At 17.4% G+C, this 19,256-nt stretch overlaps 5 protein-coding genes across 5 annotated transcripts, besides 1 other annotated feature; 3 read left to right on the top strand and 2 right to left on the bottom strand.

Moving 5' to 3' along the window:
- Window positions 1-1,374: part of a repeat region that runs on past the window's edge.
- Window positions 1,375-2,716: 1,342 nt separating this feature from the next.
- PRELSG_0613100 (conserved Plasmodium protein, unknown function) lies at window positions 2,717-4,204 on the top strand (the record flags this gene model as incomplete). The annotated part of the gene is made up of 1 exon (XM_028675591.1): window positions 2,717-4,204. One exon carries the CDS (start codon window positions 2,717-2,719, stop codon window positions 4,202-4,204), a length of 1,488 nt encoding a protein of 495 aa, XP_028532164.1.
- An 824-nt stretch (window positions 4,205-5,028) lies between these two features.
- PRELSG_0613000 (conserved Plasmodium protein, unknown function) lies at window positions 5,029-6,966 on the top strand (the record flags this gene model as incomplete). Its single annotated transcript, XM_028675589.1, has 1 exon — window positions 5,029-6,966. The coding sequence occupies one exon, from the start codon at window positions 5,029-5,031 to the stop codon at window positions 6,964-6,966; it is 1,938 nt and encodes a 645-aa protein (XP_028532163.1).
- Window positions 6,967-7,281: 315 nt separating this feature from the next.
- On the bottom strand, window positions 7,282-8,832 carry PRELSG_0612900 (conserved Plasmodium protein, unknown function; the record flags this gene model as incomplete). Its single annotated transcript, XM_028675588.1, has 1 exon — window positions 7,282-8,832. The coding sequence occupies one exon, from the start codon at window positions 8,830-8,832 to the stop codon at window positions 7,282-7,284; it is 1,551 nt and encodes a 516-aa protein (XP_028532162.1).
- Window positions 8,833-9,230: 398 nt separating this feature from the next.
- PRELSG_0612800 (conserved Plasmodium protein, unknown function) lies at window positions 9,231-13,545 on the bottom strand (the record flags this gene model as incomplete). Its single annotated transcript, XM_028675587.1, has 4 exons — window positions 9,231-9,308; window positions 9,660-9,686; window positions 9,829-9,879; window positions 9,973-13,545. 4 exons carry the CDS (start codon window positions 13,543-13,545, stop codon window positions 9,231-9,233), a joined length of 3,729 nt encoding a protein of 1,242 aa, XP_028532161.1.
- Window positions 13,546-15,628: 2,083 nt separating this feature from the next.
- Window positions 15,629-18,380, top strand: PRELSG_0612700 (conserved Plasmodium protein, unknown function; the record flags this gene model as incomplete). Its single annotated transcript, XM_028675586.1, has 3 exons — window positions 15,629-15,743; window positions 16,047-17,905; window positions 18,126-18,380. The coding sequence occupies 3 exons, from the start codon at window positions 15,629-15,631 to the stop codon at window positions 18,378-18,380; spliced, it is 2,229 nt and encodes a 742-aa protein (XP_028532160.1).
- Window positions 18,381-19,256: the final 876 nt, after the last annotated feature.

Here is a 19,256-nt window from a genome sequence, read left to right as displayed (position 1 = left end):
AATTTCAAAATTATGTTATTAATAAGTTACAAATAAAATTGTTTTACACTAGTTCTCATTATCCACAATGAAATGGTATAAATGAAAGTTCTCATAAAAACCTAGATTATATACTTAAAACTTTATATACAAAAGATGGATGTATCTTTCGAAGATATAGTAGGAGATGTTGTATTAATTTATAATAATACACCTCCTCATGGTTCAATTGGTTAAACTCCATACTTTACTATGTTTGGAATTGATTGTATATGCCCAAGTTTCTCTAGAATAATGTCTGAAACGTCATCAGAAGTAAGAATTCTTCATTTAAAAGATCGTTGGAAAAAGATATATAAAGATTTAAATAAAATTGATGAGAAAATGAAAATTATAAGAGACATTAATGTAGGAGATATCATTTCATATGAATTGTCCGATTATGAAAGAAAACAATTAGAACACTACAGTAGAAATTATCAATATAAACCTTATTGATCTTTTCCTTATAGAGTTACAAAGGTTAATGATAATGTCTTACAAGCTATACCTATATATTATAGAGGTAAAGAGATACAGATTCCTTTAGCAAAAGTTAAGTTGTTAAGTCATAAAACTAGAGAAATATATGAGAATCAGCTAAAGAACTTAATACATATTGTTGACAAGGATAAAAGAAAGTCCATACCTATTAGCTTGTTAGAGCCTAAGAGTCATTTTGATATTTATGGAAAAACTAATGTTATACCTGAGATAGTAGTTAAAGGAAAATGTGGAAAGATATATAAAGATATACAAAAAGGTTTGGATATTGTAAAGTGGGATAAAGAACAACGAAATAAAGTAACGTAGTTACCTTATCTAGGTGGTGTAGAGTTGGTCAAAGAATAAATCCATTTCCCTTAATTAATATGCATTTTAATTATTTAAAATTTAAATAATTATGTTTTCTTTAGGAAAATATTGCATGCTAAAAAAAAAAAAAAATAAGCTATTAGAACCTTGACTAACTTAGTGTGTCTCATTATATTTTTTAAGACACATCTCAGTTATAATTATATTATATCTTTTTTTTTAATTTTTTTATTTTTCTTTATTTTTTTTATTATTTTTTTGGCATGTTTTAAAAAAAAAAATATTTTTTTTTATAATTTTTTTTTGAGAAAAAGAGAATTTAAAAAAAAGAATTTTGAATGGAAAAGGTTAGCAAGTGGATTGCTTTATTTTTTTTTGAGCTTTTATAGATTTTTAAAATTTTAGTGATTTAATTAATTTTGTATTATAAATAAAATCTATAATACAAAATTATAAGAGTCCTAAATTTGCTCTTTATTAACTTAGATATTCATTACTTTTATCCAAGTCTTTGAATATCCAATTAATAAATCATAATATTAATAAAAAAATTTCTTAAATATCATTAAGTGAATTATTTCAATATTATTTCCCTAAAAAAAAAAAATTTAAATAAAAGTGAAATTATAATTTCATTAATTTTATCGAAAATTTGAAATTAAGGCAAAAATAATGTTAAAAAAAAAAAATTTATAAAAGAAAAAATATATTCTTATACAATATTTAAAAATTAGAAGCCTTGAATAGTTGTGAAGAAAAATAAACTTATAAATATTATTAAAAAAAAAAAATAAATTTTAGTAGTAAAAAATAGTAAAATTTTGAATAAAATTCAAAATGTAATTTTTTAATTAACATATAATTAAATAATTTTTTGCTAAATTTAAAATTATAATATCTTAAGAATACTTTTGTATATTTATTTTAAGAATAATTGATATATTTTTATTTATTAATACACACAAATTAAAGAAAAAAAAATTATCTTTCAATTAACGTCAATTTATCTGATGCAAAAAATTTAGTGAAAATTTTTTTTACTTTTTTTTTTATGTAAAACTAGAACTAAAATATTTTGAAATTTTATTAAATATATATTTTTTAATATTGATCTTTTGTCTATATATATATATAACTATATTTTTCTTTATTTAGAAGGTAATTTAAATTTTTTTTTTTTATTTTTTTTTTAATTTTGTATTTATTTGCTTTTTTTTTTTTTTAAGATTTACTCATTCATAAATGAATAATTTAAATTCTTTTAATATAAAAATTTATTTAAAAAAATATTATGAAAAAAAGTTTATTCTAATTATTTTAATTTTTATAGTATATATTTTTAAAATATTTATATCCATCCTTTACTAAATTTATCATATTAATTTATATAAGAAAAAAAATAAGAACTATTAATTAGAAATTATTTCACCTTTTTATACTTATATATATATTTTATTTATTTATTTATTTATTTATTTATTTATTTATTTATTTATTTATTTATATTTATATTTATATATTTTATTTAGACAATTACTAAAAATTATACCATGTTAATAATTATTATTTAATCTATATTTTTATTTCTCCTCCTCTCTCTATATATTTTTTAAATATATGAAATTTATATTTTTATATGAGATTTTTGATTTTATTTGTATATAATTATGACATAATCATCAACTACATTACTTTTTTTTTTTTTTAATATTTGATTACAGATATTATCATATTCAATATTGTTATATTATGTGTTAATACATTATTATAATTATAATTAGTATTTATTATTTTTTAGTTTATTTATTCTTTTAATGAATTTGCTACGTCTTATAATACGTACGATTGTTTGACACATTACCTTTTCTAATAGATAAATAAAATGGTAGAGGATTCTTCAGATGAAAAAGACTTTTCTTTAATATCAGTTAATTATGATGCATGTGAGGAAATTTCTAAATTTGTTAAAAAGAGAAATCTTATAGGTTTTCCTATTCATGGTAATGTGATGGATGATGAATATAAAAATAAGAAACATAATAAAAAACTTAAAAATGTATCATTTAAAGAAGGAATATCAGATATTAAAAAGAAAAAGGAAGAAATAGATAAGAAATTGAATAAGATTGATCATATAAATATAAATATGAATGAAAGAAAAAAAAGCGATACAATATTAACAAAAAAAAATTCCATTTTTAATGAATTGAGATATAATGAATTTACATATTCATTAAAACAACAACGCCTTAAAAAATTTAATAGATTTCATTATGTATATACATGGAAAGCATGTTTAGTTATTTTATTAATATTATCATTTATATTTGTATTAATAGGTTTTTATATTTATTATGAATCAAGTAATGTCACTGAATATAATATTGATTACGATTTAGGTGATGAATTTAAAATTTTTGGAATTAAAAAAGATATGAAAAAGCCAGTTTATGTATATTATAGAATATCTAATTTTTATGTTAATTATAAAAACTTTCTATCAGATGAATCTCATTCCCTTCTTAGAGAATGTAAATGTAAATATATAAAAACATTAGAAGACTTATATAATTTCAGATGTATAAATAATATTCAAACTCTCCCGGAGATAAATATTTATATAGATAAAAAGGATAAAATAGAAAATGATGAAAAGAAAAATAAAAAATGTGATGCTAATTTAAGTGATGAAGAGAAAAAACAAATAATATTTCCATGTGGTTTGGTAGCAGCATCTATTTTTAATGATCAAGTTGATTTATCTTTAAATTCGAATAAATTTCATATTGATAAATTAGCTGTTCTTGATCATTATGATTTCTTTGCATATATTAAAAAACATAGCAATTTTTCTAATTATAAGGTATGGATAAATAGTTTTTCTCCAGAATATAAAAACTGGACTCATTCGCCATTGACTTCATCATTTATAAAACCTTATGGTGTCATTAATGAAGATTTAAAAGCTGGATATAATTATAAATTAACATTCACTCAAAACACTTGGCCATCTAAAGAATGGAATGCTAAGAAATCTTTTCAGCTAGTTTCATTAAGAATAATTGGGAACAGTACTTTTGAATTAGCTTACTCTTTTCTTTTAATTTCTTTAATTTACATAATAATAATTATTATTATATTAATTATGGTAAAATATGATTATTATAAACTAGGTAAAACATTTTCATATTGCAATATGTCAATGAATAAAAACTCTAATAAAATTATTTATCAAAAAGAATCTAACATCATGAATATAAGTAAAAAGGGAGATATAAAACAGTTAGAATTAAACAAAAATGATTCAATTAATAATAAATTTATGGCATCCAATAATATACAAAAGTTTTGTTTTTGCCCATTACATTAATTTTTTTTTTTTTTTTTCTATTGTGATTATGTTATATATATATATGTCCGTAAAAATTGTTTGTTATGGCATACTAAATTTTTATTATATGCTTTTTTTCTTTTTTTTTTTTGTGCTTTCTTTTTTAAAAAAAAAGAATATCAACCATTGTATTATTCTTCACAAATATATAGTTAATAAAATAAAAATATAAATACATTAATTACTATGAGATATTGCTTTAGAGATAATCCATAAATATAAATTTGTTTTAATTCTTTATAAAATAAAGAATACTGAAAAATTATTTTGTATATTCGTGTATTAATATATAAACATTCAGATAAATCCATGAGCTTATAAATTTTATGAATTTACATATAATAGAAAAGTACTAGATAAAAAATAATTTTTATCTTTTATCATTTCTTTCTATAATTTATATATACATAAACCTGTCAGAAATAAAAATAAGTAAAATATGTCCAATAACTTCTATTAAATTAAAAATGCTTCAAAAATATTAAAAAAATAAATATAAAAAAATAATAAATTTTCCTTTTTTAATTATAAATAAAACAAAAATTAATTTTCTTTCCTTAATAATTATTTCACTGTTTAAAAAAAAAAAAAAAAGTTTTAAATTGAAATACATATATATATTTTTAACTTCTTCCATTTTTAATCAACATAAAAGCATATATTATTCAAAAAGAAATAAAAAAAAAATGTTCGAAAAGCTTTAGTTTGTTAGACCTAATAGTATAATACTGAAAAGGTTAAAACGCATATTTGTTTAAAAGTATCAAAATTAAAAAAAAATATATAGCCGCATATATATAAGAATGCTTTACAAAATAAAGGTAAGTTATTATACCATTTCAATTAATAGATTGTTGTATTGGAAATATAATAGATGCATATTTTTTTTTTCTTCTTTTGAAAGAAACGAAAAAAAGGAAAGTAAAAAAATTGAAGATAATAATAGTGAAAAAGAGCATTTTTCATTTGATAAAAAAGTTCATTATTTTAAAGAAAATCTCTTAAATGACACAAGAGAAAATGATAAATTAACTAATGTCATATTTAATAAAATTGTAGATGAACATAAATTAAATGAAGAAAAAAAAAAAGATGGTAAAAAAAAAAAAATTACTGAAGAAAATATTACAATAAATGAAAACAACATACAAATAAAAGAAAAGGAACGTAAAATATACAATACTGAAGTAAATTGTGATAATGCAGAGGACATGGAAATAAGTAAAAGTGAAAATTATACATTAACAAAAAATGAAATAATCATTAGAAAGAAAAAATTAATTCCTATTAAAAATTCTAATGAAAATAAAAAAAACAATGAGTTAATTTGTTCAAAGCAAAATAATAGCTTTTCCAGTGAATTAGATAAAAGAAATTCAAGAAAAGAAAAGTTACCTATAATAAAAAAAGAAAATGGCATTATTGATTGCACCTTAGATAAAAACATAAATAATATTTTAGTAAACCATAAAGGTAATAAACTAATATTAAATGAAAAAAAGAAGGATGATCATTTCTATAAAATTTTTTTTTCTTCTAAAAAAGTAAAAATAATAAAATCACAAAATCATCCTATTTTTATTCATTTATATAAGTTAGCTACTGATATGAATTATAGAGAAAAACAAGAAAAAATTTTGTTAACAAATAAAAAAATCATACTAGAGAGACAAAAGAATCATATTACTAGAATTTATACAAATAGTATCAACAACTTAAAAGATTTTCATTCTTTTGATAATTTTATATTGCTATCGAATAAATTACTAAAGAAGTTATCTTTTCTCTATTCTTTTAAAAATGGAGTATTAGCTGAAATATCTCATAAATTTCATTTTGATAATGTCGGTTTTCCCTTTTTAGCATTCTGTTTTTACAACGTTAATTATGAAGATAAAAAGAAAGAAAAAAAAGAAGTTAAACAAGAGCTTTTAGATAGTAATTTAAGAATTAATTATCATTATATTAAAAATAAAAAAGATACAAGCAATATAAAAAATAAGAATTTGGGAACAAATAGTACAGATTTTAATGAAATTAACGTATTTCATGAAAATGAGGACATAGACAAAAAAAAAAATAATGTCAAAAATAAAAATGAAGAGATATCATATAAAGAAGAAGAAAGTTTAGAATACTTATGTAATGGAGATATAGGAACTCTAATAAGAAGTTGCTTTTTGTTAAAATGGCAATGCATATTTAATATTGATGATTTAAGTAAAAAAAGAAAAAAAAAAAACAGTTACAAAAATAATGACATAAAAAATATTTATGATATTGATTTTTTTCATCCATTAACTTTACGTGCGTCTTCTGGTTATTTATTAGATATCCCATATAAAAGCTCAAATTTAAATGAAATATATGAATATACAAAGGAAAACAAAATATTATTATTAAAATATAATAGCAATAGTGATTTTTATATAAATTATAAAAAAATGTGTTCTGAAGATGATAAAATGTTAAATTTATTAAAGAAATCAAAGGGTGTTTTTCTTATAATTGATAATTGTAACAATATAGAGAAAAAATATAAATTAATTCATAAAAATTACATTAATATTAGTAATAATTTACATTCAGATGATATTTTTGATAATATTTACTATGTTAATTTAAAAAATGATAGTAATAAAAAATTGGATCTTATTTCTGTATATAGTATTTTTATGTACATATTAAAAGTAAATTATTTTAAACACATTCCTCAATCATCTTATGTTTATTTTCAATAATAATTTTATATATATATATATATATTTCATTGAAAAATTCAAAATAAAAGTGTAAGTAAGTTTAAGTTTTATAAAGAAAAAAAAAAAAAAAAATTAGAAAAATTCCAATATTTGAGTCAATAAATATATGGAACATTACATATAAAAAAGGAAATAATAATATGATAATTTTTATATATTATAAAAATATATAATGAACGAAATAAAAAAATTTTAATAAAGTTGTTTTAAAATATAGAATATATATAAATCTTCAAAAATGATAAAATACAATAGAACTTATGTAAATTTATATTTATGTGATATATTAAAATATCAAATAAATGAAGAAATATCAAAAAAGTGTATATTAGAAGAATTGTCGTCACTTGCTGTCAATACTGATAATATATTTTTATTTTCATATAAATGAAGTGATACATTTACATTAAATATAGTATCAACATGACAATAAAATTGATGAATACATTTTCTTAATCTTATATCATAAATATATATATTTCCATTTAAACTGGAAAATAATAATAAATTTGTATTAATCCATTTTAAAAAATTTATACCTTTTTCTATTTGACTATTTTTATCTAATTCATTAAAGTCATAATTAACATTAAATTGATTAATATATTTATTATGTTGAAAATCATATATATTTATTTTATTATCTAAAGACGAAGAAGCAAATAAGTTGTTTTTTTTATTATTAAATAAACAGTAATCTATTATGTCATTATGTAAGTTATTATATGTGCTAATAATATTATTATTATTTACGTTGTATATTTTGATGATATTTTTATGTGTTGCTACATATATTTCATTCATTATGTGATTGTCTATACATAATACATCGTTAACATTATCTATTTCATTGTTTGTTAATATATTATCGCTTAATGTTATTTTATTAGAATTGTTTGTTTCAATGTATTCCATTTTTTTTTTTTTTTCAAAATTTTTACTTGAATCTCTTCTCTTTAAATTATATATGTCATAGTCATAAACATAACATTCACCATTATCAAATCCAGCCATTATATAAAAGTTGTTTTCATAATTACATATATTTAAAAAGGTAGGAATGTTAATAGTATGAGTAATATGTATAGGACTACTTTCTAGTATATCCCATATATATATATTTGTTGAATTTAGATAAATACTTATAAGAATATTTTCATTAAATGGGCAGAACATAAAATATTCTAAATCTTTTTCATTATTTGAATCATTAATACTTAAAATATTAATAAATTTCATTTCTTCATTTACATATTCTGTTTTTTCTTTGTTTTCAATATTCCAATTATATATATTTAATAAGCTGTTACTACTATTTATATTTTGTTTTATATTATTTATATTGTAATTTAAAATCTCTGATCTGTCATAGTCATTATTTTCATATATATATATTTCACCATTATATATACTTACAGCGACATATTTATTATTTTTAGAAAATTTGATATTTGTTACTGTATCACTGTATTTTTGATGCTTCACATTTTTTAAATTTATTTTAAAATCATTTTTTTTTTCATTATCATATTCCTTATATTTTTCTGAATTAACTGTATTAACAAAATGTTTTAAATCATTATCAAAATTATTGTATATATAACATTTATTGTTTATACTACCAAAATATATCCATTTTTTGAATGAATTAATAAAGTAAATACTTTTATTTGTGTAAAATTTTTTAAAAAATGAAATTTTCTCTTTCTTATATTTAATTAACTCGTCATTTTCACCGTTTGCATATGAATAGCTGCTTAATTCATCATCTGAACTTAAATCAATTATATCATTTTTATTTTCTATATCTTCGTAAATAATATCTTCATCTATATCTTCACTCATTGTAATTTTAAATATATATATTAATTTTTTTTTCTTTTAATATTTATATAAGAAAACATAAATATGTTTATAAAATTCACTTCTAATTCTTTTTAAAAAACTCAAAAAATATAAAATTGTAAGTACTTATATTAAAAATATCTTTTAAAAATATAGTTCATTCATACATGAAAAAAAATACTATTTTGTTGTAAATTTTTTCTTAAAAAAATTTAATTAAAAATTAAGTTATTATTTAAGAAAAGAAAATTAATTAAAAAAAAAAAATAAAAGTTTCAAGATAAAATTATATAAAAAAATAACAAAAGATACTTTTCATAACAAATATACTCTACAATTTTTTATATTAAATGTAAGAAAATATAAAAATAATTAAATAAAAAATAAAAGTAATCTTCTTAATAATTTTTAACCATTTGTTCAAAAATATATATAGGTGCATCTTCTTGTTTTTCACTTATTTCAATTTTATCGTCCTGTTAATTCAAAAAAATTAAAAAAAAAAAAAATATGATAAAATAACTTTCTTCATGTTATATATCTATTTATATATATGTTTGGAATGTAAATAAATGATTATTTACTAATAAAGATTATATTAAAATAAAATAGTATATATCTACAATATAATAAACATATATATATATATATATATAACAATTTTTAATTATAATCCACCAAATTATCTTAATATATATATAAAAATTTGTATGCTTTATTATATAAACAGAAAATATAAATTATGAAGTAACAAAAGCATATATATATATATATATATATATATATATATATATATATATATATATATGTTTAAACAAAAAAATTACTTTTTCTTCATTTCTTATCTCTTTCATCTGCAATAAGATAAAAAAAGTTAAAGAAGTAAATATAAAATAATATATGATTTTTCAGGTTTATTTTATTGATATTATAATTCTTTATTCTTCTATTTTAATGTAATTTATTTTTAAGAATAATTGTTATTATATATTTTACCACATCATCTTCTAGAGGTTGTCTAACACAAGATTTCACTTCTTCTGTTAACTATAATATGGAAAAAAAAAATTTTAATTATAAGAATGTAAAAATATTTCTCTATATATATATAGTACTTTTTTATATATTTTTTTAATTTACTTGATTATATATAATATTCTGAAATTTAATTGGGAAGAGATGATATATACCGAACTCATCAAGTGGTAATATATATTTTATGAATGTACTTAAATTAATTAATCTTTTTTTGTAACGAAATAAAATTAAATTTCTTATTTTTTTTCTTATTTTTGGTTTACTATATCCTGTTTTATACATATAAAAAAGTATTAGAAATAACTGTTCATTATTATAATGGGAAGCAAATTTGTTCATATAATAAAACAATTGAATATAATGCTTTTTTTTTTTAACAAAATTATTGCAAATGGTAAAATATATAGTTAAATAATGATATGGTTTCATCTTTTCTAAATTTAATAGTAAATAATTTAATATATGATTGAACAAAGAAATGTCATTTATTTCATTTGTATTCTCTTCGTTTTTTATATTTAAAAAATGATTACAGAATTTAAAGCATAATATTTGAAGATTACTATTAAAGCTTTCAAAATTTTTTGCTACATATTCCTTTATGCACTTTTTTACTTCATCAGGAATTTTCTTCTTAATAAATACATGACTTAATAATATATATTTAATTATTTTATCATCAATTACATAATTCTTTAATATATATAATATTTGCTTTTCAAAATAAAAGGGAGAAGCTTTATTAAAATAGCTGAAATAAAATAATAAAGGAGGAACATATTTAATTTCTTCTATATTTTTTGTGTAATTATTATTAAAACATAAAAATAAATGAGATAGTAATTTATCATGATGATTATTCAAAATTTCTTTTTTTTTACAAACTGAAAAAAAAGAATAATATAAATTATGAAGTATTTTCATCATTATAAAATTTGTTTTTAATTCGTTAAAATTTATTTTAGAATTATTTATTTTTTCATTTATTAGACTACTGTCTTGGAGTATATTTGTTCCTTCATGATCTTTTTTATTATTTTCTTTTTCTTTTTTTATTTCGTTTTCGGATAAATTTTTGTTTATTTTTTCTTCAACATATTTTATCTGTTCAGGATGATAATTTATTTTTTTTTCTTCATAGACAAAAAATAAAATATCATTAATTATATTTATAAATTCGTTGATTTGTTGTTGATTATATTGGACTTTTCTAAATATATTAATTTTTTTGTGTAAATTTATATCTTTTTCCATTTCATAATTTTCTCTTGACAAATAATAATAATTTTTTGAAAGTAAAAATAAACAAAATAATAATTCGTTTTTACTTATAGATTTTTTGGCGTTATTAAAAATAACACCTATTTTAATTAATAATTCTGGCAATAAAAAAGTTTTATTTTTATAATAAATTAATAAAATGTTAATAAAATCTTTTATATTCATTTCAAAAAAGTGATTTTGTATATAATTTTCTATATAATAAATATCTTTATAGGTAAATAAATTATTTTTGCTTTTATAATAAAAAAATAAAAAAAACAATTTTGGAGAAGAAAAAAAAGTATTTATTTTCTTGATTCCCCATTCATCTTTTCCATTTGAAAAAAATTTAACATTTTTATATATAAACTTTTCAAGCAGTTCATTCTTATAGTTCACCTTAGAAAATACTCGAATGATATTTATAAGATTGTTTTCATTTATATCCTCTTTATTACAAGTTATCTGAACTATTAATATATTTTTTAATTCTTCATCAATATATTTATAAAATTCGTAAACTAAAGGAATAAGCAAACAAATATCCGTACCTTTAGAGTTATGTAAACAATTTTTTAAATTGTTACAAACTAACTTAATCATGTTATCAAAATAACTATATAAACTATAACAATGGTAATCAATATTAGTAAAATTTAATTTAAAGTTTAAGCTAAAGAGAGACAATTTTAAATCTTTTTTTTCTTCTATTACTCCATTTTCTAATTTATTTAACGGATGATCATTAATATTTTTATTTTTAATTTTTTGTTCTGGTGTATTTTCCAAATTTTTTTTTTCACTTATTTTTTTTATTTCTTTAAAAATACTTAATATTTTAATATTATCTATTAATGATAAATCTAATTTATTTACTAGTAATATATTGCAGTAGTGTAATACAAATTGTTCTAATTTAAAAGGTATTTCAAATGAATTACCTAATTTTAATATTCTTTCTATTGATGCTATTATTCTCTTACTTTTTAACATTTTGTTTCTATATAAATTACTATTTATATTAACAATAAAATTCAAAATAATATTCTTAATATAATTCTTTACATCAGGTATAAAAAAAAATAAAAGTTCCTTATTTATCTTTTTTTTTTTAGATAAATTCGTGTAATAATTAAAAAGAGTATATATTGTATCTATCATATAATAATTAAAATAAAAATCATTTATATTCATTACATAACTTTCTAATTTTCCTAAATCGTAAGTTTCCATATTGTATTCTTTTATATTTTCATCACTACTTGATATTATATTAATAAAATTATCCTTAGTATTTTCACCTTTTAAATTTGTCTTATCAATGTTACTTTCAACATCATATTTTACATTTATATTTTTATTCAATTTCTTTTCATTGTGTGAATGAACAGTTTCTTTTCTATTATTATCTTGAATTAAATTAGAATTTTCGTTAATACTTTTCTGATTATTAGAATAAATATATGCAGAAGCTTCTGTAATTCCATATTTTGATGATTTTTCTTTTTCATTCTTTTCTGATGCATATTCTTCACTTTTATAACATTTTTTCTTATCATAAATTGTATTTTTAGCATGTATTAAATTGCAAAATATAGCAATGTGATTTATATAAATATAATTCATGTTATATAAATAAATTATATCGTCGTTAAATTCATAATCATACATATTTTTTTCCTCAATATATTTTTTACCAAAAAAAAAATTTGTACAAATATTAATACATATATTTATATTTTTTATTTCTTGAAAGTATAATTCATTGTTATATTGGATTAATGTGTAAATATAATTTAACACTTCTTTAAAAAAAAAATCATGATTTTTTTTTAAGTCATGATTAAAAGCAATTTTTCTAACAACGTCAATAGAAAAAAAGTGAATATTTTGACTTACATATTTCAATAAACGATCGAAATCAGTTTTTATATTTAACACTTTTAAAATATTTAAGAACAACAAATAACTACTAATGTTTATAAAACATTTTTGTTGGTTATTAAATTTATCTATAGTAATTGAACTATCTTTTGATTCATTTATATATTCATTTATGTAACTTAATATAAAATTAACATAATATTTTATTCTTTCGTCACATAGGCCTATATTTCCTTTTACACATAAAATATATAAATTTTCAATTATTTTATCAACATTTTCATTATTTTTTAAATAAGAATTTATTTCGCGAATTTTATTATTAACATAATTATAATTGACAAGGGAATAAATGGAATTATTTTTTTTTAATAAAAAATCATTTTCACCAATATGTTCGTAAATTAATGTTTTCTGAGTTGAAAAATAAGAAAATTTTAGCTTATTATTTTTTTTTAAGTAGCAGCAAAAAAAAGAAAAAGTTGTATCAAACTTTCGTTTGGTACATAATACTCGATTTTCAAGCATTTCATTAATAATATACTATTTTATAACAAAAAAAAAAAAAAAAAATATATTCCAATAATATTACAATATTTTTTCATAACTAAAAATAAATAAAATAAAAGTAGAAAATATCTTTTTAACAGTTATTTTACAAATTTAGAAGAAATACTTATATCTTAATTTTTTAAATTATAGAAAAACATTTATATATATATGTATATTTTTTTTTTTTCTGTTATATCATAATTTTATATTATGTTCAATGTAGATATAAAATACATTCAATTATATATATTGTATTATTATAAAAATTTTATTTCTTTAATTAAACCTATATATTTTAAAAGTAAAAACAAATTCTTTAATAAAAATTAATATTTTAATTAAATTTTATTATGTGTAGATTGTTTAATACAAATTATTTTTTATATCTTTTTCCGTATAATTAATATGAAGAATAATTACATGCATATAAAGGTACATATGTATATATTTTTTTCCTTTTTAATATCACGTTGCACACATTTATAGAAAAACTATTTTTTTTTTCATTTGATAAACTTTAATTAATATATATTATTGTTCATATTTAAAGCAACTTCACAAAAAATTTATAATTTAATTAATATTTTTTATACACTATTATATTTTTATCACACTTCATTTTATTTCTGTGATACATTTCATTTTATTTTTACATATATAGTATTTAATATTTTATGATTTTTTTTATGATTTAGGTTTAATTAATATTCGATTTGATTTGTTTTTATTTGAATTGTTTTAAACTGAATTTATTTTATATGATTTAATTTAATTTCATATGTTTTGATTTAATTTGATATATTTTGATTTAATTTGATATATTTTGATTTAATTTGATATATTTTGATTTAATTTGATATATTTTGATTTAATTTGATATGTTTTGATTTAATTTGATTTGATGTAAATTTGTTTTATTTTTTTCCTTTATTTTAATTTTATTTTAAGATAATTTGATAAAAAGAAACATTTTTGTAATGTATACAACACAAAAAAATAAAAAACATATAGCTAATAAAAATCCTATTGTTTTATTTAAAAGAAAAAATATAATAGCTAATCTATAGCTATATATATATAACGAAGAACATAAAAAAAAATTGTAAATGTAAATGTAGATAAGATTCACATATAAAAAATTTCTCTACGACATATGTTATTTTCTTTTTTTTTTTTTTTTTTTTGTTACAATATTTTTACTCATTTCATTTTTTTTACATATGAGTATATATTTTTTTTTCGTCTAACATTGATTTTTATAAGATCATGCATTTTGTTATTTTTTTAGTATATTTTTATATATATATGCTCAAATATATTTATAATGATTTGTTTAATTTTTAATAAAAACTAGTTGTTATATTCATTAGAGAACCTTTTTAAAATGAAATTATAAAAATAAATTATATTTTAATTTTTTTACTCATATAAATAGGTTGATATATATATGTATATATTTATATATATATAAACAAAAAGTATAAAAAGGTTAAAGAAAAAACTTACGCTTCTAGGATAAGAAATTAAAAAAATATATGTTGAATTAGTGGTTTTTTTTTTTGGATTTTTATTATAGTTAGCAAAAAATGTAAATATTCTTTTTTGTTTTTAAATACTGTATTATAAAATAAATACGAGTTTTTTATTTTTCTAGTTTTTATTCAAGCACATATATTTTAAAAATTGTTTTTTTTTTTTTTTTTTTGTGTATATAATTTGTCATTTTGGGGGAGGGGGTAGCAAAATTATAATTTATAAACTTCATGTACTAACAAATTAAATTACAAATTAAATACAACAAAATAATAGAATAAACAAAAAAAAAAAAAAAACAACATTGTAGTAATTTTTTTTTTCTTCATGAGTTTATTTTAAAAGGTTCTTTCTTAATAGTATACTTTATGTTGAAAAAAAAATTGCAAAGAAAAAAAGAATTTTTTAATTGAACAGTTTAAGCTTAAAAACTAATTATATTTATAAACATGAACTGTGAAAGAAAAGAATTCTACACAACTATTCTAAAAATAAAATTTTTTTGAAAACTGAAAGCATATAAAATATGATCAATTATAAAAATAAGGCATATTATGATATAAATAAAAATGATAGGATTGAAGAAAATAACGAAATAGAAAACATAAATTGCAAATTTAAAGAAAAGAAAAAATTCACAGGTACATCATATCAAAATTATTCAAATGAATATGCAAATTTCATTAATTTAAAAAAAAATTTAAGAATTTATTACTATAATTTAAAAAATGCTACATATATATACTTAATATTATAATGAAATATTATGTATTAGTTTATGTTGTGCACTTTTATGTTTTTAAATTTTTAAATTAAATTTATTTATTTTTTTTTCTTATATTGATTCTTGTATTTGTAAATATATAATTTTTTATATAGATATATTTTCTTTTTTTTAAATTATTATATTTTATGTATTTTATTTATGCTATGTAATTTTTTAGAGAATGATGTTAAAGCACTTTCAAAATTGATAGAGAAATATAATATAGGGAAAAACTTTGCTTGTTTTGGTGGAGCATTTGCTAGATTTGCAAATGAAGCAATTGCATTTAATAAAAAAGAATTTAAGCCACGTTTAGGTATTCATATGAATGATTATTTATTTAATAATGACATATTTGAAAATAATTTTATAAAATTAATTCATTTTTCGAGATGGCATATTCTTGTATATTTATCTAATAGGAAATTATATGTATATAAACATAGTAGATACTTATGGCATTTAGATCATTTTAATGAATGGAAAAATATAGAAATTCCTACAGATAATGAAATTACAAATATTCAAGTAGTTTCATGTAATTATCAAGGTGATATATATTTTGATAAGATAAATAAAGATAATATGATACAAAATGAAAATAATTTATGTAATGAGAAAATATCGAAGAATAATATATTTGATCCTATAAATATTTTCTGCATTAGCTTAATAGATAATCAAAATAATTTATATGTAGGTTTAAATATTAATATTGATTCTAATAAAATGAATATCAAGCAAATTAAAATGGTAATACCAGAAAAATTCCTAAAACAAAATTTAGAATTCAATGCTTTATTTGTTAGTTTACCAGAGTTAAATGATTATGATATAAAAAATAACAATGTAGATTTAAAATTTTCTACTATTTTTGAATTATCATATAATTATACTAGCGAAAGAAAGAAAAGAAAAAGAACTAATGATAAGTATTTAAAACTTCATATAAATCATAATAAAGAAAGAAAAAATTATTATCAATTCAATAAAGCATATAAAAACTACTCTAGTGATAGTTGCGAATATATACACATAATAAATAACAATAACGTTAATAAAAATATAAAAAGTGGTGATAACATAAATAATGTTAATAATTTGAAAAACATCAATAAAAATAATGATTTTAGCAATAATATTAATAATAATCATTTTAAGGTAAATTCATGTGGAGATTGTTGTAAATTAAAAGAAGAAATAATAAAAAAGCACAAAAATTATAATAATATTAAATTAGAATTAAATAAAAAAAGTGGAGTTATTAATAATGATGCAGTCAATAATTATTTGAAAAAAGAAAAAGGAAGTATTTTAGAGTATTCTATAAAAATTGCAAGAAGTGTGAGTAACAAAAACGAAGCAAATGATCAATTTACAGAAAATGATATTGATAGTACAATTGATGAAGAGATTGATAACGATTATATAAATAAGAAAAATTACTTTTTATATATCAAAATATCTGATAATGTAAAATTTAAAAAAAAGTTAATAAATTCAAAACCCAAAAAATTAATTAGTGGAACGTCTTGCAATCACGGTTGTGTTTTATTTGAAAACAAAGAAATTTATTTTTGGATATATAAAAAAGGAAATCCATTAAATATTTCAAATAAAGATGAGAAAATATGTACTGATACGAAAAGCAATTTTATTACTTTTAAAAAATTAAAATCTCCTAAATTAAAAATAATAGAAGTTATTTATTGTAATAATACATATATAATGTTATCAGAAGACAAAAATATTTATATTTTGAAATTGCCATTTTTACAAAATTTAAGAGCTGTTAATTTCTTTTTTTATTTAAATAATTATTTGTTCAAAAAAACAAATTTTATCCATAATACTGGTATGTTGACTCTTGACAAAATAAAAAAAGATGATTTAATTAAAATGTATTTGACAGATTACATTTTAATTACTATTCATAACACAAAAGATATTTATTTTACACCAATATTATTTGAGAATATATATAATTATAAAGATACTCAATATATTGATGTATTATCAACCAAATATGAATATCAGGTATATATTTAAATTAATTTAAATATATAGACATACATTTTATTATATAAAATTCATTGTATTCTTCATATTTTATATATATATATATATGCTTTTGTTTGTTGATATTCATTTATTTAAATAAATATTAAAGTTAGAACGTAAAAAAAAAAAAATAATAATAATAAAAATGACATGTGAATAAGCCTTTATAAAATGGATAATTACTTTTTTTTTTTAGATTAAAAATTTAATAAAAAATCTTGGTGAGTTTAATATAAATGGATTAGAGAAATTATTTTCTCAGGAAGAAAAAATGAGGTTCCCTAATTTAACTAAATATAAAATGATTCGAATTTGCGCTGAGAAAAAAAATTCATTTACATTATACGTAAGCCCTAATGCATTAATTGTTTGTATATATAATTTATTTGAATATTATGATATATTAAATACTTCTATTTCTAATTTTTTGAGTAAGTATTATATTGTATAGTTTCATATAGTATTATATAATATTTTATTTTTTATTTAAGTAAAAATTAAAAATTTATATTATAAAATTTAGCTATTCTTTTTAATTAAAATAATTTTACACTTTAATTTGTTTTTTATAATTTTTATGTTTATTATATAATGCTTTTTTTACTTCAAAAACTAAAATTTTTATATACACAAACAAATATTTTAATGTGTTATATTTTTATATTACAAAAATAATAAAAAGACATAGATTTTAAATTTTCCTAATACCAGTAATTTTTTATTTATTCAAGTTATTTTAATATTATTTATATTATTTTGTATTTAACATTTATTTTTGTTAAATTAAAATATATTTATTACTATATAGAAAAATATAATTAATGTTTTTTGAGATTTTTAAAGTTATTGATTCACCAAAAAAAAAAAAAAAATTGGAAAAGAGGCATAAAAAGTGTAATGAAAATACATTAATTTATGTGTAAAATGCTAGTAAAAACATATAGATTATTTTAGGTTTTAGAAATACATAAATATTATATAGCTCTTTTTAAATTAGATGATTTTAAATTAAAATAAAATAGCTTATGTATAATGAGCAAAAAAATTATTCCATTCTTTTTATAATTATACCTCTCATTTTATATCTAAAGATCAAATATTATTATTTATTAAAATACTAAATACTTCTATAAGCTGAAAGCAAAAAAAAAAAAGTCTTATTTTTGCATTTGATTATTTACTTATATATATATATATATATATTTTTTTTTATATACTTCTTTAAAATAAAATTTTAAAAAATTAATGTTGTTGAAGATTAACTCTATAACTCTTTTCGGAATTATAAATCTGCAGCGCGTTAGAAGGCAATTGATTAATGGATTAT

The sequence above is a fragment of the Plasmodium relictum genome (genome assembly GCF_900005765.1).
Source record: "Plasmodium relictum strain SGS1 genome assembly, chromosome: 6".
In the NCBI taxonomy this organism is placed as follows: Eukaryota; Apicomplexa; class Aconoidasida; order Haemosporida; family Plasmodiidae; genus Plasmodium; species Plasmodium relictum.
Note: the sequence above shows the minus strand (reverse complement) of the source record. Positions and strands in the feature narration are given on the sequence as shown.